This window comes from Monodelphis domestica, chromosome 7, assembly GCF_027887165.1.
Source record: "Monodelphis domestica isolate mMonDom1 chromosome 7, mMonDom1.pri, whole genome shotgun sequence".
Lineage (NCBI taxonomy): Eukaryota > Metazoa > Chordata > Mammalia > Didelphimorphia > Didelphidae > Monodelphis > Monodelphis domestica.
The window spans coordinates 149,370,063-149,393,593 of NC_077233.1; the positions used below are offsets into that span (position 1 = coordinate 149,370,063).

General features: G+C 34.9%; 1 protein-coding gene across 2 annotated transcripts in view; it reads left to right on the top strand.

Moving 5' to 3' along the window:
- Positions 1-23,531, top strand: part of DNAJA3 (DnaJ heat shock protein family (Hsp40) member A3) — a 44,414-nt gene that overhangs the window by 13,179 nt on the left and 7,704 nt on the right. For both annotated transcript variants that reach the window (XM_007499066.3, XM_001363363.5), the window contains exons 4-10: positions 941-1,141; positions 2,590-2,742; positions 6,003-6,150; positions 6,501-6,565; positions 13,870-13,998; positions 14,514-14,629; positions 15,697-15,794. In XM_007499066.3, coding sequence (XP_007499128.1) covers positions 941-1,141; positions 2,590-2,742; positions 6,003-6,150; positions 6,501-6,565; positions 13,870-13,998; positions 14,514-14,629; positions 15,697-15,794 — 910 coding nt within the window. The remainder of the gene's footprint in view (positions 1-940; positions 1,142-2,589; positions 2,743-6,002; positions 6,151-6,500; positions 6,566-13,869; positions 13,999-14,513; positions 14,630-15,696; positions 15,795-23,531) is intronic.

The following is a 23,531-nucleotide window of genomic DNA, read 5'->3' on the forward strand; positions in this document are numbered from 1 at the left end:
CTAGATTGTGAAAGAAAAGGCAAGAAAAATAACACAAGTGAAAGAACATGCTTTAATCTGCACTCAGAGTTCATCAGTTTTCTCTCTCAGGGTGGATAGCATTTTTTATCATAAGTCTATTGGAATTGTCACAGATCATTGTACTGCCAGAGTAGCTAAGTCTTAAACTGTTGATTGTCATTACTGTTAATAATGTTCTCCTAGTTCTGCTCACTTCCCTTTGCATTAGTGCATAGAAATCTTCTCAGAAATCTTTTGGAAACCGTCCTTAGTCATTTCTTACAGGACAACAGTATTCTATCATAATAATTTATGACATGTTCAGCCATTCCCCAATTGATATGAATCTTGTCGGTTTCAATTTCTTTGCCACCACAGAAAGAGGTACTTTTTCTCTCTCTTTCTATATTTTGTTCATGTAAGTCTTCTCAGATTGCTCTGAAATAATCTCATCATTTCTTAAAGCACAACAGTATGTTTATATACTGTAATTTGTTTAGCCATTCCACAACTGATAGGCATCTTCCACAGTGTTTTTTTAGTTGAATACAATCTTTATTCTGGTCAGATTTACCAGTTGTGGTATGTGGTTTCATAATATATTTTCTTTCTTAAAATTTTTTTTAAACTCTTAACTTGTCTTAGAATTGATATATTGATTCCAAAGCAGAACAACAGTAAGGGCTAGGCAATGGGGGGGTTGAATGATTTGCCCAGGGTTCTACAGCTAGGAAATGCCTGAGGCCAGTTTTAAACCCAAGTCCTTCCAGCTCCAAGCATGATGTTCTTTCACTGTGCTGCTGCCCCACAATGCACTTTCAGGAAATGTAACTAACTAGTTAATTTTTACCATAGTTGACTATTATCTAAAACTATAGTTTTAAGGAATTTCATTATCTTCCTGTCATTGCTCTTCATTACACTGCTTTTTGTTTAACAGGTCTTAAGTGATGAAGTGAAGCGAAAACAGTATGATACTTACGGTTCAGCTGGCTTTGACTCTGGAACAGGAAGTTCAGGACAGAGCTATTGGCGAGGTGGCCCTACTGTTGACCCAGAGGAACTCTTTAGGAAGATCTTTGGGGAGTTTTCAGGATCTCCATTTGGAGACTTTCAGAGCGTATTTGATCAACCCCAGGAGGTAAGGATTACATGTAGAAATTGCTGTCATGAGAATATTAGCATCTAGGTATATACAGAAATATAGAAATTTTATGAATTATACCCAAATTAATCTTGAGGGGATTAGAATAGTAATGGAAATTGAGTGAATTGTTCTGACTCCATCTTGTGACTCAGTTCTGAATTTAGTTCAGGTCCCTTTCTGTTCAATTATGGGTCTGGTCCAATTCTATCTTATGAGAAAACTATTCAATTATGGGAGTTGAGAGAAAACTCTTGCATTGTTTGCTAGGTGGTTATGAAGCTGGACCAGCTCTTTCTGTTGCTTGGAGACCCTTAACTAAAGACATATGTTATGTTGACCAGAAACCCATTCAGATCCAAAGACTGATATAAGGAGTTTTCTGACCATTATACATCTCAAATAACCTATGTGTCTTATCTGAAAACTTGCCCTGTATTGATCAATCAGTTATTTTTTCCCTTTTCCTTTGATTATATGCAGATATTTTGAGGAAATGGGACACCACTTCTTCTGATTTCAGGGAATTAGACCTGTTCATTCTTCCCCTCCCAACTTATCCTGTTTAAATTGTTTTCTTTTTCATTAATTTGTCTAATTTGATTAATTATAATGTATAAAGATCTGGTTCCTCCTGTGTTAGGGTCCATTGCTAAAGCTGAAGGGGCCTGGTCTCAGTTTGTTGAGTAATAAGTATGCAGTTTAATAAATTGTTTTGCTGGGAAGGGTGAACTTTTGTTTCCTTAGTAATTTCATCTTTCACCCGCCACAAGCTCCTGTTCAATAGTAGAATAGCTTAAATGAGATAATTTTGAGGAATATCTTTTATTTTTTAATGTAATTAAAAAATTAATTTTAAAAACCGATACTAAGTATCAGTTTCAAGGCAGAAGAATGGTATGGGCTAGGCAGTTGAGGTATAGTGCCCAAGGTGACACAGCTAGGAAGTGTCCAAGACTAGATTTTTGAACCAAGGATTTCCTGTTTCCATGTTTGGCTCTGTCCACTGAGCTACCCAGTTGCCCTGAAGGAATATATTTTAGTGCAAATGTATTTCAGGGCTCAAAAAAGCATAAATTTTTTAATACACTTTCCATACTGAAAATAATTAATGATCTCAGATCAATTAAACTTTTTTCTTGTATTGATCTCAACAAACACTAGTGAAAGTTGGAGAAAAGATAGTCTTATAAATTTGTTATGATTATGAATCATTTAAAAAATTCACCTACTCTGTATAAGTACCATGTATTACTTTGGTCAGAAGTGTTATTTCACTGAAATTTGAATGACTTGGTACTCTTAAAAATTCTAAGTGTTTGAGGAGAGAAGAATCCTATGTACTTGATTTTACTTATTATTATAATAATATACTTCAACACTCTTAGTTTTGATAGCAAAGCATTGACTGTGAAGAAAGATTAAATGACTCATTTTCTCTCTAGTACATCATGGAATTGACATTCAATCAAGCTGCAAAGGGTGTTAATAAAGAATTTACTGTAAACATTAATGATTCCTGTGAGCGATGTGATGGCAAAGGAAATGAACCAGGCACCAAAGTTCAGCAGTGCCATTACTGCAATGGCACAGGAATGGTAAGAACTAATGTAAAAGGTCAGATGGATCCTGGATTTTCTTTAAGTATTCTCACTGCCTTGTCCTTTTTACCTTTCCATTATATTTTTCTTTCCCATAGTTTCTTCTCATATAAATTTAGATAGCACCTATAGCTTCAGTAGATCATAATTGTGACCTAAATATTTTATCTAAAGTCAGTTACTTCATTGAAAGGAGAGTTCAGTTTTAGTAAGAAGAGCAAGTACACTAAACTTTAGTGTTATCTCAGGAAATGACTACTTGAAAAATTTTAAATAATCTGCAATTAGGAGAAAGGATTACATAGCCTAATGAAAAATGTGAGTTTAGTTTCTAATTCTGCCACTTACTAGTGTATGTAATCATGAGCAATTTATTGTCTGAGCCTCAGTTTCTGCATAAGTCAAGAGAAAGAAAATATCAAGGCTGGTATATAATAATCAACTAGAGAACCCATTGTATTCTGCTAATGATTATTCCAATAGAGTAGTTGCCTTGCCTGAAAAAGTAATAATAATAAATGCTTTAAAAAAACCAACCCTATCTTCTGACTTAGAATCAATACTATGTACTGGTTCCAAGGCAGAAGAGCAATAAGGGCTAGGAAATGAGGGTTAAGTTACTGACTCAATCCACTGAGCCACCTAGCTTTCCCCTAATTATGTGCGTTTTAAGAGAATTGGAAAGCATTTTAAATTAATATGGAACTAGCTTTATCTTTTAGCTAGCTACCTGCTTCAAATGCAGTGGTTTTCTTCCCATTATAATTGCTCATTCCCAAGTTGACTCAACTGACTTCTGATTATTCCATGCATACTTTTTGAATCCTGCTCTATAATTCTCAGAAGAAATCTTTGCTGGGGGTAGGGGTGGAGTGAGGAGAGAGGGTAGGGAGAAATGAAGAGCACAAGACATCAGAACACCTGGAGTGACTTCCCTCTTAACTTCTGTTGATGAGAATGATTGTTCTATTTCTTTAATTTCTTGATACCCTTTTGTGGAGAAATGTGTTTGAGAGCTAACTGGTGTCTTTCCTGCACTTTCTTCCCAATATGGCATTAAAGAAGCTTGAGGACAATTAATTATCCCCCAGTTTAAATACACTGACTTGGTTTTGTGTCTGTCTAGGAGGATTTATCCCTACCGAGGTTATTTCTTTGGCTTGAGAAAATTGTGGGGTCTATGTATGCTAATTCTTTTAAAAATACATTTTTATTGTTATTTTTTATATTTACCTTGCCTGAATTTCTCCCTGTAATTTTCCTATTCATCTTCCCAAAGAACTTGGGAGTAAGATAGTACATGAAGTGAATATAAAAGGAGGATCCATTTTTTTTTCTGTAATTTTAGCAAGGTATAATTATTTTGATCTCTTTTAATTGAAGAATAGCTTTCCTTTTTTTTTTTTACAAGGCCATGGTAAAGCATACTCATTCTTTCTAATATCATAGCTATTAACCTTATACATTATATATAGATACTAAGTGTATATTATTTATCTTGATTTATTATTTATTCAGAAAGAACTTTTTGATTGGAATCATTGTGATGTGGTGGTTTAATATTCCTTATAACTAAGATTTTTTTTTCAAAGAAAATTTCTTTTAAATTATCAAAACCAATCAGTACATCAAAAAATCTGATTATATGTAGTGTTTATTATTTCTCTTCTTTAGGGCCAAGCTTATTCTATATAATTTTGCAACATTCATTTTGGATTATTTAGTGGTGGCTGTTCTTTCCATTTGAATTTTTTTCTAAGTTATATTTTTTTTCTTGGCTCAGTTTATTTCAATAGTTCATGCAAATGTTTCCATGCTTCATTGTATTCCTCATATTCTGGGTCTCTTATAGACAATAATATTTAATTCATCTCTATTTGCTGATTGACATGATGATTTACTTAGAATATCCTAGGTAATCAGCAAAGAAAATCATTAAGAAAAGCGTGAGCAAAGTTGCAGGCTACAAAATAAATCTATAAAAATCAATTCCATTGCAATATAAGGGAAATTCCATTAGAAAAAATTTGAAAAATGCATAAAATATTTGGGAGTCATCTAGCAAAGCATACTAGTATTTGTTAAGATTCAATTACAAATTCTTAAAGAAATAAAGAACAATTTAAAATATTGAAGGATTATTCAGTGCTCATGGCTAGGCTTTGCCACTGACCAAAATTTTAATACTACCAAAATTCATTTACAGTTTTAATGCTATACCAGTTAAACTACCAAAGTGATATTTTATAGAACTTAAAATAATAACAAAATTTGTAAGGAAATAAAAGATAAAGGACATCAGGGTAAATAATGAAAACAAACAAAAAAGTTAAGAGTGAAGGGAGAATTATACTTCCAGACCTTATTATAAAGTAGCAGTCATCAAAATTACTTGGTATTGGTTAAAAAAATAGAAAAGTAGATCAGTGGATCAGACTAGACAAGAAGAATCAGAAATAAGGGAACTCAGCCAAGTGTTTAATAGACCTAAAAACATAAATAACTGAAAAAATTCCTTCTTAGATTAGTACTTATGGAGAAACTGGAAAGTAATCTGACAGAAATGGACTCTTAAGCCAACCTCTTGTTATTTATTCCATAATAACTTTGATATGGAGCCATTTCCTAAATACTAGTGACAGCACCATCTCCATGCTTATTCTTACATTGCAGTCAGTGAGGGGCAGTGATATGGGCGTTAGACTTGTAGTCAGAAAGACATAGGTTCTTTTTCTGCTTCAGATACTTGTTAGCTGAGAGATGCAGGGCAAGTCATTTAATCTCTCTTGCCTGACTTTCCTGATCCAGTGGCCTCCAAGGTCCCATCTAGCACTATCTCTATGAACCTGAAAAGGATGATCCAGTGAATGGCAGCATAATTAACTGACACCTTATTAAATTTCATTAATTACTTGCCTTCCCTTGCACATTTATGGTGGCATACCTGTAGATTTTTCAGGTATTCTTACAGAGCAATAGACTTTCATTTTTCATTACTGGAAAAGCAGTATAAGGTTTTTGAGTGTTCAAAGATAGCCTTTTTTTTTTTCTAAAGCTATGGTTAGATTAAAATATTTGAGGGGCATATATTTCACCTGTGGGATTTTATTTTTAAGTGTGTGTATATGTGTATATATATAAAAATCTTCAGTGAGCCTGTTCTTATCATATACATCATGAGAACTGTAGCCAACTAGATATCTTGTAGTATGTGGAAGTGAAAGATATGTATTGATTTTTCTTCCTCTTCTCAACAGGAGACCATAAATACAGGCCCTTTTGTGATGCGTTCTACATGTAGACGATGTGGAGGCCGTGGATCCATAATAACTACTCCTTGTGTGATATGTAGGGGAACAGGACAAGCGAAACAGAAGAAGAAGGTCGTGGTCCCAGTGCCTGCAGGTTCATTTTTATGCTTATTCAGTGTAGACCTGATATTTTAGAACTAAAATAACTAAAACTCTATATATCTAAGTGACAAAGTTGTACTAGAGAGATAGTTGAGTGAAAGTTAAGTATTTGGAGATATCTTGAAATGAAGGCTGTTAATATATTTGGTATTATTTGTCCTTTAGTAATTTATATGCCTTATTAGAAAGGACAAGAATTGTTAAGTTACAACTTTAAGAAATCATAATTGCTGCCTTTCTGGATAGATATGTATTGTTTTACTTAGATTATAAAGGGGTCTTGTAATAGGAAGCTAAGTGGTCTAAAAATTTTTAAAATACTTGGTTTTGTTCTTATTGCAGGAGTGGAAGATGGCCAGACCGTTAGAATGCCTGTAGGGAAAAAAGAAATTTTCATAACATTCAGGGTATGTACTACTTGATTGTTGTTTTTAAACAGCAAACATAGACTATTCTGTCATCTTAGGGAAATAGGGAAAGCAGAGGCAGCATTTTCTCTTTTGGGTATAAGAAGGGATCAGACAAACTTATTGAAAATATTTCTTGAATAGGTGCTGGGGATATATAGGTAACAGAATGTTACTAAATAAAAAATGAATACAGTAGACAGAATCTCCCATGTATTTGGGGACTACAATATAAGAAATTGCTGCCACAGAGATTGAGTCATCCAAACTCTGTTCAAGATGCTGAGGCAGAACTGAAGATCGAAAATTCTAATCTAATCATCTGCCATCTTCAGTGGAATTGCTTCTATTTCCTATGACTAGCAAACTCCCACCACCTGTTCCTTTTCCAGTCCTTGTGTAAGTAATCTTGGGCTGTCTGATAAACTAATCTCCTCCCAGCTTCTACTTTAATCCTCCTTATCCCCATCCTCAACTCTAACCCTCCCATATTTCATTCCAACTCTTTCTACCTTTTCCATTGTGTTCTCTGAAGTTCTCATTTCATAACTAACTTCCCTTCATTTTGAAACTTTTCTTCTCACACCCCTTCCATTGTAAAAATGGAGACTTGAATCCAGGACTTCAATCCCCAGAAGTCCTTGCTCCACTTCCCCAGAATGCTTTGTAATCTCACTGAATTCTCACTTGGGCCGAGATCCGAGATGGGGTATTTAACCTGATTGGAAAGGCTTCTGGGCCTCTCTTTTCTTTCCTGTTTCCGCTTGCAAGCAGATGGGTCTTTCATGATGTAGATGAGGTTGTCTAGGCCTTTCTCTGGCCTAGACACATGCCTTTCTTACTTGTATTTTCTTTACATTTTAATCTTTAATAAAGCTCTAAAAAATATAATACTCCTTGCAGAGAGAAACTAATTTCTAACTGCCTCAGTTTCCCTAAATTTTAATCTTTATACCATCTTATGGAACACAAAGAAAGCTGGCTTCCCCCAGGTGACTCAGTGGCTATCCTCTCCAACATTGTTTACCATTTATTGAATACCCATTGCCCACCCTCATTTTGAGATGTTTTCTTTGCTACAATCACTTGGTGTCTCCTTTTTTGAAGTTACTTTCTTCCAAGTTTGTCAGACATTTCAAATTACCATGCCTATTTTGTCTACCAGATACCATGTTATTCTCTTTCTTTTTATTTCGTTTTTTCCTTTTAAACATTATTCATTGGGAAAAAAAGATTATTCCCCTCCCCCCCCCGCCACCCCTCCCATAGCCAACACGCGATTCCACTGGGTATCACATGTGTCCTTGATCCAAACCCATTCCCATGTTGTTGGCATTTGCATTAGGATGTTCATTTGGAGTCTCTCCTCAATCATATCCCCTCAACCCTTGTAGTCAAGCAGTTGCTTTTCATCTGTGTTTTTACTCCCACAGTTTATCCTCTACTTGTGGATAGTGTTTTTTCTCATAGATCCCTGCAGATTGTTCAGGGACATTACACCGCCACTAATGGGAAAGTCCATTACATTCGATTGAACCACAGTGTATCAGTCTCTGTATACAATGTTCTCCTGGCTCTGCTCCTTTCACTCTGCATCAATTCCTGGAGGTTGTTCCAGTCTCCATGGAATTCCTCCACTTTATTATTCCTTTTAGCACAATAATATTCCATCACCAACATATACCACAAATTTGTTCAGCCATTCCCCAATTGAAGGGCATCCCCTCATTTTCCAATTTTTGCCACCACAAAGAACACAACTATGAATATTCTTGTACATGTCTTTTTCCTTATCTCTTTGGGGTACAAACCCAGCAGTGCTATGACTGGATCAAAGGGCAGACAGTCTTTTATCACCCTTTGGGCATAGTTTCAAATTGCCCTCCAGAATGGTTGGATCAATTCACAACTCCACCAGCAATGAATTAATGTCCCTACTTTGCCACATCCCCTCCAGCATTCATTACTTTCCTTTGCTGTCATGTTAGCCAATCTGCTAGGTGTGAGGTGATACCTCAGAGTTGTTTTGATTTGCATCTCTCTGATTATAAGAGATTTAGAACATTTTTTCATGTGCTTATTAAAAGTTTTGATTTCTTTAACTGAAAATTGCCTCTTCATGTCCATTGCCCATTTTTCAATTGGAGAGTAGCTTTATTTTTTTGTACAACTGGTTTAGCTCTTTATAAATTTGAGTAATTAGACCTTTGTCAGAGGTTTTAGTAATGAAGATTGTTTCCCAATTTGTTGCTTCCCTTCTAATTTTGGATGCATTAGTTTTATTTGTACAAAAACTTTTTAATTTGATGTAATCAAAATTATTGATTTTACATTTTGTGATTTTTTTTTTCTAGCTCTTGCTTGGTTTTAAAGTCTTTCCTTTCCCAAAGATCTGACAAGTATACTATTCTGTGTTCACCTAATTTACTTATAGTTTCCTTCGTTATATTCAGGTCATTCACCCGTTCTGAGTTTATCTTGGTGTGTAGGGTGTGTCTTTTTCTTTTCTCAGAGTTCATTACCTGGCTCTCTCAGTCCTTACTTTTCCTCCCCAAATCCTGCCCTATTTGAGGGGATTTCAGCATACATGTTGATAATTCTTCCAACACCCTAATTTCTTCATTCCTCAGTCTTCTTAGATGTCTCCTCAGACCTCATCACTCAACTAAAACTACTTGCTCCAACATTACCAATGATCTAATTGCCAAATTTTATGTTTTCTCTATCCTCATCTTTTGACCCCTCTATACAGTTTAACACTGTGGGTTATCAAGATGCTGTTCTCTCCTGCTTCTGCATATCTGACAGCTTCTCAGTCTCTTGTTGGTTCATCATATCTTCTAACTGTGGGTGCACCCCAAGGCTCTGTTCTGGGCCTTCTGTCTCTAAATTCTCACTTGGAGGCCTTGTCAGCTCTTATATATTTAGTTATCTTTTCTATGCAGATGACTCATATAAATATATACATCTCCAACTTGATTTTTCTTCTGAACTATATAGCCCTACATGGCCAATTACTGAGTTTCCCATAATAGCTTAAACTAGCATATCTAAAACAGCTCATTGTTTTGTCCTCAAGCTTCCCTTTTTGTGAACTTTCTAATTTAGGTATTATCCTCTACTATTCACTTTTTCTTGCTTCTTTTCTACTTCCACAACTTCTTTTGTATATTTCCCAATCTCATTACTCATAGTCACTACCTTAGTTCAGGCCCTCATTACCTGAACCCTTATGATGGCTTCCTTATATTAAGTCCTTCACCCAATCCATTCTCTATAACCTGCCAAAGTGATTTTCCTAAAGCACAGGCTTATAATGACCATATCATTCTTTCTCTAATGGCTCTGTAATTATTTCTAGGATCTAATGTGAATTCCTGTGTGTCTTTTAACATCCTTTACAACTTGCTTCAGCCTACCTTTTTAGCTTCATTACTCACCTTTCCATGCTTTTCATTTTAGCCAAAATTGCCTTCTCTTGTTCCCACATATCACTCTGTCTTCTCTCTTTCTATGACTGATTCTCGTCATAGTGCTTTTTATTTACATCTGCCTTCTGTATATCTTTATTTCATCTAAGACTTGGCTTAAATGCTATTTTCTGATTCTAAAAATTGTTGGTGCAGTCCTTTCCTAATAACCTTATTTATTTTGTATCCTTTTTGTTTGTACACATACACACACATAGAATATCTATACATGTACAGAGAGCTCATCAGCTCCTTGAGAGTAAGGATTGTTTGATTTTTGTCTTTCTATCCCCCAACACTTAGCAGAGTGCCTGACACATAATTCTTAATTAGTGCTTGTTGATTGATTCAGTTAGAGAGAAATCTGGATGGTAACTGTACCAAATGTTTTGGACAAATGTAAGTTGTACCTCACTTCCCCACCCTTTAAAAAATAATTTTTTTGATACTTTCTGCTTCTTATGTCACCATATTTATCCAAGTATATCGCAAATAGCATTTAATCAACATACTGAAAAAGTCCAAAAACAATGTGCTGTATATAATACCTATGGACCTGTGAGGGTATCTTTTTATTGCTCCTCATTTGATCTGTTTGATTTTATTAAATTTACTTTTGATTGTCTGATATGTTCTATCCATTTCCATTGCTCTAGACACTATATATTGTTTTCTTGGCTCTGTTTACTCCACTTTGCATTAGTTCATATAGATTTTTCTGTGCTTCTCTATATCCTTTCTCTTTCTCTCTGTCTCTGTCTATCTGTCTGTCTGTCTCTCTCTCTCTCTCACACACACACACACACACACACACACAGAGTAATATTCATCCCTATTCTATTTTTTTAAAGTCTGAAATTCTTTGCTTTGTACTTTCATTTTTTTAAATTAGCAAGCATTTTAAAATTAATCTGTTGCTTCTACATATACTACCATTACTCCACCCCCAGCTCTCAATTGAACAGAATGAAGCTGTCAGTCATGCATTAAGCACTTTATGTGCTGGGTATTATATTTTAAATACTAGGGACATAAGGACAAAAAAAAAACCCCAAATAGCTCTCAAAGAGCTCATAGGTTAATGGAGAGACAACATGTAAACCATATACATATACATATACATACATGTATTGGATTTATTAGAATTTATCATAAAAGTAATGCATTAGCATTAAGTAGGTCTAAAAAAGGCTTCTTTTAGAAGATGGGATTTTAGCTGGCACTTGAAGGAAGCCAGGAAATCTAGGAGAAGAAAATGAGAAGGGAGAGAATTCTAGGCATTGGAGGTAGTCAGTGAAAATGACCAATCAGGAGATGGGGTCTTACGGGAGAAACAAGGAACCAGTGTCACTGGATCACACAGTACATACTTGGAAAGGATCAAGATATAAGAATCCTAGAAAGGTAGGAAGCGGCCAGATTTTGAAGGACTTTAAAAACCATATAAACATTTTATACTTGATCCTGTAATACTAGGGCTACTGGAATTAATTGGATAGGAGGATGACATAGGTCTGTGATTTAGGAAGATCAATTTGATATCTGAGTGGAGTATGTATCATAATGGAAAGAGACTTATGGCACAGAGACAACCAGAGGGCTATTATAATAGTCTGGGAATGCAGTATTAAGGGCCTGTAACAGGGTGGTGCCAGTGTTAAATGAGAGAAAGGGGCAAAAATAAAAGATGTTAGAAAAGTGGAATGAATAGGACTGGGCATCAGATGAGATATGGATGGTCAGAGAGTGAGACATTCGGGATGACATTTAGGTTGCAGTCCTGGGTGCTTGGGAGGTTGGTGATATCTTCAATAATAGGGGAGTTCAAAAGGAGAGGAAAGGTTGAGAAGAAAGATAATGAGTTCAGTTTGAAGCTAGTTTAAGATATCTTTCAGTCATCCAGTTCAAGATATCCAAAAGGCATTTGGAGATGAAACTAGAGGTCAAGAGGAGAGTAGGTAGGACTTGGATAAATAGATTTGAGTCATCTGCATAGAGATGATAATTAAATCCATGGGTGCCAATGAGATCACCAAGTAAGGTAGTATTAGAGGGAGAACGGAAAAGGACCCAGAACAGTCTTCAGAATTACCCACAGTTAGAGGATGTGCTCTGGATAAAGACCTAGCAAAAGAAAGACTGAGAAGGTATGGTCAGATAGGTAAGAAAACCAGGAAAGTACAGTGTCACAAAAATCTAGAGTGCAAGGAGTATCAGGAATGGGGTGATTAACAGTGATGAAGGCTTCAGAGAGGTCAAGAAGGATGAAGTTTGAGAAAATCCATTGGATTTAGTAGTTAAGAGATCATGGGTAGCTTTGGAGAGCACAGTATCTATACTGCAGAAACTTTAGAAGAGATTGAGAAAATTAGAAAAAGGGGAGAACTGTTATAGATGGCCCTCTATATATGAATTTGTAGTCTGGCAAAATAAATTGCCTCATGAGCCATGTCTGAAGATATCTATCTCTTGCATTACTGACCATTGTGGAGGTGAATGACAGGTTTCATCTTCTTTTGGACTCATTTATCATTGTGTTGATCAGGGTCCTAAAGTTTGATAAAAGATTTTTTTCTCTAGAATGTTGTTATTGTATATATTGTTTTCCTAGTTTCAGTCACTTCAGCTGATATTTCTTCTTAATTTCCTCTGAAAGTATCTGTTTCATCATTTCTTATGGCACAATAATATTCTATTGTATTCATGTATTTCAATTATAGTCATTCGCCAATAGGATGCCTTCTTAGTTTCTAAATTGTGCCCACCACAAAAATTGAGGCTGTGAATATTTTTGTATATTCTTTTCCTCTTTCTTTAATTTCTTTGGATTATAAGCCTAGTCCTGGTTATAGCTGAATCAAAGGTAACTTTTCTGCCATAGTTCCAAATTGCTTTTTAGAATGGCTACCTCAATTGGCAGTTCTTCTAACAGTATAGTAGAGCATCACTTTTCCCAGAACCCCTCTAACATTTAGGATCTTGAAAGCATGTTTCAGGTGTCACCTCCTTCCTGAAATCTTATACTCCCCGCTGTTAGTTTTCCCTCCCCCAATTTTTTGTGTTAAATAAATGCATGTATGCATGCATGTATGTATGTGTACACATGTATGTACATATCATTTACATATACTTATTTATGCATATGCTGTGTTCTTTCATACACATAATAGACAGTTAGCAAATGCTTGTTAGCTGTTTGATTGCTTTTGGCTTCTCCAGCTCCACAGTCTGGTGAGGACTTTTTTTTTTTTAAGAGTAGGTTTTCCTATCTTATCTTGGATGCAAATGGGGCAACTCATTGACCTGATCTCTGTACTGATTGGCATGGGAGATTTGACCTGCTCTCTTTCAGACCTGGAATAGTTTGCCTCTCCTTAGGCAAGGAGGACTTTCCTGGTGGCTCCCCACTTCTGAGAGCTCTCACCTTGTTAATGATAGACTAGTGAATGTGGATACCCAGGAAGCTTAGCTCACTGCAGATCCTGAGCTCAAGAGATAAACTCATGAAAAAAGCTTTTCTTTTCTTTCTTTCTTTTTTAATACAGCACTTGTTACATTGGAAATGGAGTTGTGTTTTTCTCCTCTTATAATTCAGGGTTATAGGTTGAAAAAAATACTCTTTGGGAATAGAAAAAAAACTTAATCCTAAAACATTAAAGAATCTCTTTGGGGTAAAGGATAGTCTTTGGGTCACTATTGTCTTTGAATCAAAAGTAATAAAGGATTGAAATTGTACCTCAGACCATAGAGTTTTATTTTCTGGCCAATAATATGTCATATATAGTAAGCCTTGATCTCTTGATAATAATGCTTTTTCATGCTTCATGATTTTAGGTTCAGAGAAGTCCTGTATTTAGGAGGGATGGAGCTGATATCCACTCAGACCTCTTTATTTCTATAGCTCAAGCTGTCCTTGGTGGGACAGCCAGAGCTCAGGGGTTATATGAGACCATCAATGTCACGGTAAGGGACTTGATCTCTAGAAATTATTTAATCTCTTTGTTGCTCTGCTATTTTGTTTCTCTGTGATTTATTCTGCATGGGAAAATAAAACTCAAGTGTTCCATAAAGGCTGAATTAATAATATATGTTAACTTTAGAATTATGTTTCATATAACACTTAAGATTTGCAGTTTCTTGGAAAAGGAAATGGGTTAGTCTTGTAGAAGAAGTGGGGAATCAAGGAACATTGCATATTTTTTTAAAATAGCAAGAAGATGATTTTCAACTCATTTGGTAGGTCCTCTGTGGAGCATTTTATGAGGGCAAAAATGGATAAAATGAGATGTGGATGGGTTATAATCTTCATGGTTGGGGAGAATATTTACATTTATTAAGTCAGGGATTCATTTAAACATTAGTCAATTAAATAACTCTTCCTAAAGCAAGACTTAAAATTGTCTTGCTATAGTAAAAATTATTCATTTGGCCCCTGAGAACAAAGGCAATCTCCATAGATTTTTTTTTTTAATTCATAGATTCCTCCTGGGATACAGATTGACCAAAAGATTCGAATGAGTGGGAAAGGTATCCCCCGGATTAATAGCTATGGCTATGGTGACCACTACATTCACATAAAGATTAGAGTTCCCAGGTAAGTCAGTAGAGTAGAATCTTAAATCTTTAACTTTGATAGTAGTCAAGAACTCATTGAGAGCTTACCTTATATGTAATGAAAACTTAATCCACCTCTGCATTGCTCATTATATAAAACTTTTATTTTATTTTTTTCATTAAAACTATGTCCCCTTTGGGGGCAGCTGGGTAGCTCAGTGGATTGAGAGCCAGGCCTGGAGACGGGAGGTCCTGGGTTCAAATCTGGCCTCAGACACTTCCCAGCTGTGTGACCCTGGGCAAGTCACTTGACCCCCATTGCCTAGCCCTTACCACTCTTCTGCCTTGGAGCCAATACACAGTATTGACTTCAAGACGGAAGGTAAGGGTTTATATATTAAAAAAAAAAAACTATTCCCCTTTGAAGAATCTATAGTGATTAATGGATATTGTTGTAAAGATTTGTTTAAAAGTACTTCAGAATTTGGCTCATTTAAGTTTTGGGAAAAATCCTATCAATTTTATATTGTTACCTCTTGCTTAGTTTAGTACTTCATTGTTTTTACTTTAGTGAATTTTCCCTCCACATTTTAGGGGTAAGAACTTGACATTTTTAGCAGCAAGTTACATTTTCTAATGTGTTTTAGAAACATATGTTTTATTGTTAAAAGAATGGAAATAGGAGGATGTATCATTTGGATAATAGAGAATTAGATAAATGGTAGGAAAATAGGTTATCCAGAGGATCACAGTATATTAGTCAACATAGTTTTATGTTGAGTGCTTTTTAAAAAAAAGTTAATACAGAGATTCTTTAGAGTTAGCAATTAAAAAGAAAAATGCAAGTGTATACATACATAGTGTTTTTTTTTTAAGTTTAAGGATATGGAAAGTCGGGCTTTATATCTGAATTTTATGATGGAACTTTATTTTTCCTGGATATTCAGTGGATACACTAAAGGATTCCTAAGTCTAAATATATTAGACATGGATATAGTTTATCATTGTTTCCCAAGTTCTAAAAACTACCCTATGTCTTTGTCTAGAGCAGACATTAAATAAGTGTCTCAGAAATAATGGTATGTTGCCTCCCTTTGCCCCTCACAGAAGACTGACGAGCAGGCAGCAAAGTCTGATGCTTAGCTACGCAGAGGATGAGACTGATGTTGAAGGGACAGTAAATGGTGTCACAAGTACAACTGCTGGTAAGGATTTCATGCAGGATGATTTTTAACACTTTAGAGGTGACTGAGTGGGACATGAAATATTTCCTTCTGTTTCTTTTGGGAAGAATAAATGAAAGACTTCCCTTCCAGTCATGGGGGATTGAAAAAGATAAGTAAATTAATTTTTTTTTTGTCCTGGCATTTTTATGTGTTGTATATTTGCCATCTTTTCTAGAATCATTATTGTAAGCAGACAACAATCATTGGTTATGGAAATGATTAGAAGGGTATATTTGTCTTTAAAAGAATATGATTTTCTCTTTGTATTTGTACTAAGGTAAGAGTATTAGCAAATGCCTTTGGCTAGATGGGAATCTCCTTATAGTAGTTATGAAGGATCCTGGGTTCTATCACACTGGTTCTGCCACTTGCTATGTGACCTTGGGCATAACATTTAATCCCTGCTTTAGAACTCCTCATCTAGGCTTTTGTAGAGAATTTCAAAAGGCTTTTGAGATGTCCCACACATCTTTGAATAGGAGTGCAAAGAATCAAACAGCAAGTAATCATTTCACCTTTAAACATTTTTAATGTTGACTTTAACTACAAATGAGAAGTCACAAGAGTTTGTTTTTAGTGTGATGCATAATGTTAGAAAGGCAGTATGGCATGTTGGAAAGAGCATAGGATTTGGAAGTTAGAAAACCTGGGTTCAACCTTCAACTTATGACCTTAGCTGTGAGCTTATGGACAAGTCATTTCACCTATAAAATGGAGAGAATCTGAATTTCATTATCTACATTATAGGGTTACTTGAGGGAAAAACCGCTTTTAGTAGAGAAAGCCTAAATAAATTATGTGAATTTGATTTAATAATAAGTACATCAAAGGCACTTTAGTAATCATTTTACTAATTACTAGTACTCCTTTCAGTGAGGGAAAAAAATATGCTCTTCTGGTTTGCAAAAGATGATTTCTTTATGCAAACCCCTCTGTCTTTTTAGCACATGTTGTCCCAAGGGGATAACAAGCTTTCATTGTATAGTCTTGATAATCCCCTTGCCATGTCATCATTTTGCAATTGGTGTATTATACAAACATATTTGCAAATGTATTTATTTAGAATTTTGAGAGCTTAATGGCTCTGATTGAATGGTATGTAAATTCAGATCATAAGATTTGACTCCAGCAAAGAGTTGTGCAGTAAAATGCATGGTTTGTTAGTGGAACCATTGGATGAAATTGTTTTGTCATCATCAATAGAACAAAATAAAATATTAAGGTTTTGTTTTGACCCATATTTCCAATAAACACCCAAAGTTCTTTGAAAAAATTAGTTTGTTAATTGTTTAAAAAGAAATATGCCCTTTAATTTTTACAAGTTGGTACTATTGCCAACTGTTGCATTTGACCATAGTTGTGGTGACTTCATATTGTTGATATTGTTATCATCATATATCATTCTTTTGACCACTTTCTTCATTGTTTCCCATAAATCATTTTCATCTCTCTCTGAATTTTTTTCATAATTCATCATTCCTTACAATAAAGTAACATTCTATTATAGTGCTATATTTGTTGAGCTCTTTCCTAACCAAATGAACATATACATTATCTAGCCCTTTAACTTTACAGTAATTTTTTGTTTCTACATGACATTTTGTTTTGGGGGGGTGTTGAGACTGATTATTATCTCCCAGCTAAAAATAGAGTCGCTACTCGTTAGCCTGCTCTGTTAGCATTCTGGACTGATTTTTCTCCTCATGTGCAATCTTCTTGTCTTTTCCTCCTGGGGGCTTACCTTATTGATGTTCTGGAGACACTCAATCAGTTTTAGTCTTACTGAAATGTTGAACTTTTGAATTTAAGCAGTCCATCAAACTGAACCTCTCTGTAGTAGGAACTATAAGGATTTTTTACATCACAGATATGTCATGCTCATTTCCTGATTTTTTTAATAGTACATATAACAAGAAATCCCTTTTGCCTGGAAACGTTAAAAATAATGATTCAGGATAACTTTCATTAAGATTGTAAGGTATATGGCAATTTTCATAACTTTCATTTTCTGTAACTCAAAAAAATCTAGTTTACTACCCTACACAATATAAAAACTGTCAACTTTAGAAGTATAGGTAAATTCTTATTTTTTGGATCTTATGACTGAAATTATAGAGAAACATCTTGCAATTATCTATGATAAACTTAATGGGTTTTTTTTTACCTTTTGCTGGTCCATTTATGTCTCTGATTTTCAAAAGTATTACTGATTTCAGAATGGGGAGAGGGTGGAGTAAGAAGTACATGTATAAGTAATTTGTAAAGTCATTTACAGTGATTTCTCTTTTGAATATCTCTTGTTTTGTATTCTTCTTTAGATTGGATAATTGTAAATCTATTGTGTAGTCAGTTATTGATTACCCAAAAGTTGGTTGTTTGTGTTTTTTTCCACTGTAAGCAATTTACTTCATGTTTTTATTGACATATGGAGTACCTTGACCTTATTTTATTTGGATGCATTTTGGAAAAGTTGTTTATAAAGTAAAAACTTGTATATTAAATTTTCCTTTCCCGTGACTTAAAATTTCAGAGGTATATTCCCAGAGGTATATTTCATTCAATGAACTCTGTCATTGCAAGTCAAATGGACAGTCAGTCTACATAGTGTACTAACATTAAAATAAGACACAAAACAATATTATATTTCATTTAAATTTTACATGTGCCAGGGTATTAGAACATGTTGGCAATCCCTATATACCACTGTTCTACTCGTTCAGTAAATCTTAAGAGCTGCTAAACAGGAAGAATACAGGTTCTTTCATCCACTCATATTGTGCTTAATTTGTGAAACTGGGTTGGGTACTGAGTGCAAGGATGGTTCACCCACTTTCAAAAAGCTTATTTGACTAATAGGGCTAGCTTTCAAACATTTGTGGTTGCTAAATGATCACCAAAGAGGGTTTTGAAGTTAATATTTCTTTTTAATTTTATTATGGGTAAAATATATACAAGGGAGACAGTGAGATATGAAAAGTCAGGTTTCTTATTGATTAGTTTTTATATGAAATTACATGGTTGGTCAATAGAACTATTCACCATCTCATACTCAGGAGAGACCTTTTAAAACTAGAACATATATTCTTTCTCATCCCTAGAAGATATGTGCTAGAAAGATTGTAAGCTTTGAGGATAGATTTGTTTAAGCCAAGACTTTTACTGATTTGAGGGATGATACTACCTGTCTGTTGATAGGTGGAACTGAGGAGCCTTGAGGTAACCCCACATGTTTTCACACCAGTCAAGACTGTTGTGAGTAAAGAGTTGAGGTTATGGAATAGACCTAGGACACTTTGAATTGACTTTGTCCACTAAGTGGGTTGATTTGAGATATGACTATGGCCCTTTGGGCAAGAAGATTATAAAAACAATTTTAGGTAGTACCTTATAGACTGCTTTAATTTCCTTGATAGCAGCTTTTACTTTCTTGAACAGCTTTTAACCACTTTGGAGACTTCTTTTACCTAGGGGTATTTAAATATTGAGTAATATGACACTAGTTATTGTGAATTTTCAGATCATTAGACAAACTGTATTCAACAATAAGGACCTAAACACATTCTAGAGAAGGGAGATAAGTTTGATCATGTAATGTAGGAAAACTTGTGTGGAAATTTGTTATTACATGTAATTGGTTAAAAATCAATAAAATAAATTCAGATTCTCTGAAAAAAACCATTCTAGAATAAAAAATAAACTGATTTTTATAAATCTGACATGCAGGGAGAAGGCATAAGGAAGATGGGGAAGAAGACATTTAATAAATGAAGTCAGTGCAAGACCAACTGAATTAGTATGTTTATATGCATCTCAGATATGTCATGAAGCTATGAGTGTAGATATATACTTCTCTTGTCTCTACCTCTAAAGTTGTACTGAAGCTAATTTCTTATAAAACACATTTTAATTTTTTCCTTTTGGCTTAAATTAACAAATTGGAGAGAGGTGTAGCTATTGGGAGGAAATCTTGACTTAAGCATAATAAAAATTACAGAATGTGTTAAAGGAATGAAGTTTTGAGGTAATGTGTTTTTAGAAAGTTCAGTATAGTAACTATTTTCTTGTTACTGGAAAATTAAGTATAGTAACTTGGAACTGGGAAACAACACTTACTATATAGAACTTTGCCTGTAATAAACTCTAAATAAATGTTCGAGTAAATGAATTCCTCTTAATATTTTTATTCATTAGATCTAGTTAAGAATGTTAGTAGGGGGCAGCTGGGTGGTTCAGTGGATTGAGAGTCAGACCTAGAGACGGGAGGTCCTAGGTTCAAATCTGGCCTCAGACACTTCCCAGCTGTGTGACCCTGGGCAAGTCACTTGACCCCCATTGCCTAGCCCTTACCACTCTTCTGCCTTGGAGCCAATACACAGTATTGACTCCAAGACAGAAGGTAAGGGTTTAAAAAAAAAAAAGGATGTTAGTAACTGGTACCATTTAGTATTCTTTGTTAGTTCTTTATTGGATAGGCCAATAATTCTATACAGAATGATACAAAAATTAATTAAAATTAATGCTATCTGAGGGGCACATAGGTAGTTCAATGGACAGAGAGCCTAGACACGGAGATAGGAGGTCCTGGATTCAAATGTGGCCTCAGACAGTTCCTACTGTGTGATCCTGGGCAAGTCACATAACCTCAGTTGCCTATCCCTTACCACTCTTCTGCCTTGGAACCAATTGATTCTAAGACAGAAGGTAAGGGTTTTTAAAAATTAATGCTATCTGAATATGTGTTTTTCTTAATAAAATGTTAACATCTTGGAGTTCTTTAAATCCCTCAAGAAGCATCAAAAAATTCTCATATCATATGTAGTATCTCCCCAAATATGAGTTTTCTTACTTCCCCAAAGGAATAAGGAGAATCATCTCACGTCTTATATTTGGGACCAAGCTTGCTCTTGGTATTTTTGTAGTGTTCATTTTCATTTATTTTGTGGACTTATTTCTTTTCATTTTTATTATTTATTTTTATTGTTATTGTTATATATTGTTTTCCTGGCTTCACTTCACTTTGTATCAGTTCATGTAAGTCCTTCAAGGCTTCTCTGTATTCCTTAATTTGTTTCTTGTAGCACAGTAAAATTCTTTGACATTCATGTATCACAATTTAGCCAATCTTTAATCAATCAACACCTGCTTTGTTTCCAGTTATTTGCTACTGTAAGTACTAATTGCTAGACACATAACCTGTAGGAAGTCAGGCATAGTTAGAAACTCTGTAGTATATTAAATGTGTTTTTTTTTATTGTATTTCTTGATCATTACTTAGTACAACTTCAGAGTTTTATTGCAGTAGGTATGTGGAAGCTAGACATTTAGGCAGCTAACTTAACTAAGTCCAACTCTCGCATCCTAGGTTTTTTAACAGTATGCTGCTTCAGTGCAGCCTCAAGTAGTTCTTATTAAGCAGGAGAAGCTGAGGTCAGTGTTTGTAGAGATACTAATCACCAGAAGATTTCTAGAGCCATTTGTGGTGCCAAAATTTTGAGTACTGGAGGGATTTTAATCTTCATTGGTGGGTACTCACACAGATGAAATCACAGATCCTTAAATATATTTTTAATTTACCTATTATTAGTAAAAAACAAAATGTGTACAAAGCATATACAAAAAGCAAAATACTTCTCTGTATTTATGGAGTTAAATCATTGTATAAAACCAAACTCTGATTTCCACTTTTAAGCCTTCTTTAAGAACAATTTATTGGCAAATATTGAACACAAGGTGCTGGAAGGGATATTTTTGGTATCATATATTCTTAGCAAATTATATATTTTTAAAAATCCTAAGCCACAAATAATTTTCTATAGGTTTTTATTTATTTATCCCACTGATCTCTACTTCTGACCTTGTTCAAAAAATGATTTAGAAGGAACAGTGAACTGAATCAGACAACCTGGGTTTGGTTCCTAGCTTTGTCACAGACTACCTGTGGCAAATCTTTTTCACATTTTGTTGTCTTATTAGGGCTAAAGGAGGTGAGATAATCATAACCTGAACGTGGATCTTTTCATTCTAAATCTATAGTTCTTTCCCCACTACCCCACTGTCCTTAGCACTTTAATTTACAAGACAATTTATCTATTATCTCATTTGATCCTTAGAATGATACTGTGATATTCCGAAGTTGTTGGTTTGAATATATGACTTTTAACATTTAACAAAATTCACTACCTTCCAACTTTATTATACATCTTTCCTCTTCCTAAACTGCTATTCAGCTACACTGGCCTCCTTGTTTTTCCTCATCCCCTATATGTAGTCTCCCATCTCCATGCATTTGCACCATTGGTACACCATTGATCTGGCATGCTCTTCTATCTTATTTCCACCTCTTAGACTCCCTTTTCTTTTTCACAATCTAGTCAAGTGCCACTTTTTGTATTAAGCATACCTTGATTCTTGTATTTATTTTACAGATATATATATATATATACATATATAGTCTCTCTTAATAAAATAAAAGCTGCATGAGAGCAGGAACTGTTCTAGTTTTGTATTCCTTGTACCTTGTATAGTGCTTGGCACATAGTAGGTACTTAATAAATGCCTGTTTCTTTTGCTGTATTCAGCTAATATTGTTGTAAATTTCTTTTCTGGGGCCTGAGGAAAGAGATGTGGAGAGGTTATAACTTGGCCAGTAACATGACTAGGTATTTTTGACTCCATGTTACATACCACATGGCCTTAGGATACAAGAAGGTCTCTCATTGCAAATTTGTGTGTTCTCAACTTCATGGTTTGAAATATTTTTTTTCTTCAGATGTTTGAAGACAAATCTCTCTGTGTTTAGAAGAAGTTACCTCTTGCCATATCCATTTTTTTTTTACTTGGTATCAGATCAAATTTTTGTGTGGTGGTTGGCTTGCCATAAAACATTTAGTATATACTTATTCACTGTCCTGAGTGCTGAGAATACGGAGAAAGGCAAAGATACTGCCATCCAAGAGCACATATACTCTTGGAGGAGATAACATACAGAAATTGTATTTACCAGATGTCTGCAAGGTAAAATAATAGGTCATCTCAAAGAAAAGATATGGAGGAAGCAGTTGGGAAAGGTTTTTTCCAGAAGGTCATATTTGAGCTGAGTCTGGAAGGGAGGAAGGAGGCCGAGGTGAAAAGGGAGAAAAACCCAGACATGGAGGTCAGATAATGAAAAGGCACAGAGGGATGCAAGTCTGCCAGTGTAGCCAGATTAGAGTAGATAGAGGGACATTGAGTGTAAGAAAATTGAAAAGATAGGAAGGGGCTTAAAAGCCCCAAAGGGGATTTTATATTTGACCTTAGAGGTAGTAATAGTAAGCTACTAGGAGGAAGAAGATCTAATCAGACCCAGGCTTTAGATAGGGTGTTCTGAACTAGAGGCAAGAACACCAGCCAGAAAGCTATTGCAGTAGTTCAGGAGTGAGACAATGAGAGTGGTGGTAGTAATGTTAGTGAAACGTAAGAAAACTTGGCAACAAATCAGATAATTATTATGACTGCAACTTTAGTAGACAAAGGATAACACTCACGTTGTAAGCTTAGATGTCTGGTAACATATTTTGGACATGATGAATTTGAGATATCCAGAGACTGTTAGTGCTATGAAACAGGAGGTCAGGAGAGAGATTAAAGCTTTATCTACCTGGATTTTGTAGTCATCTTTTTAGAGATAGTAATTGAACCTGTGGGAGCTCATGAGATTACCAAGTGAAATAGTTTAGA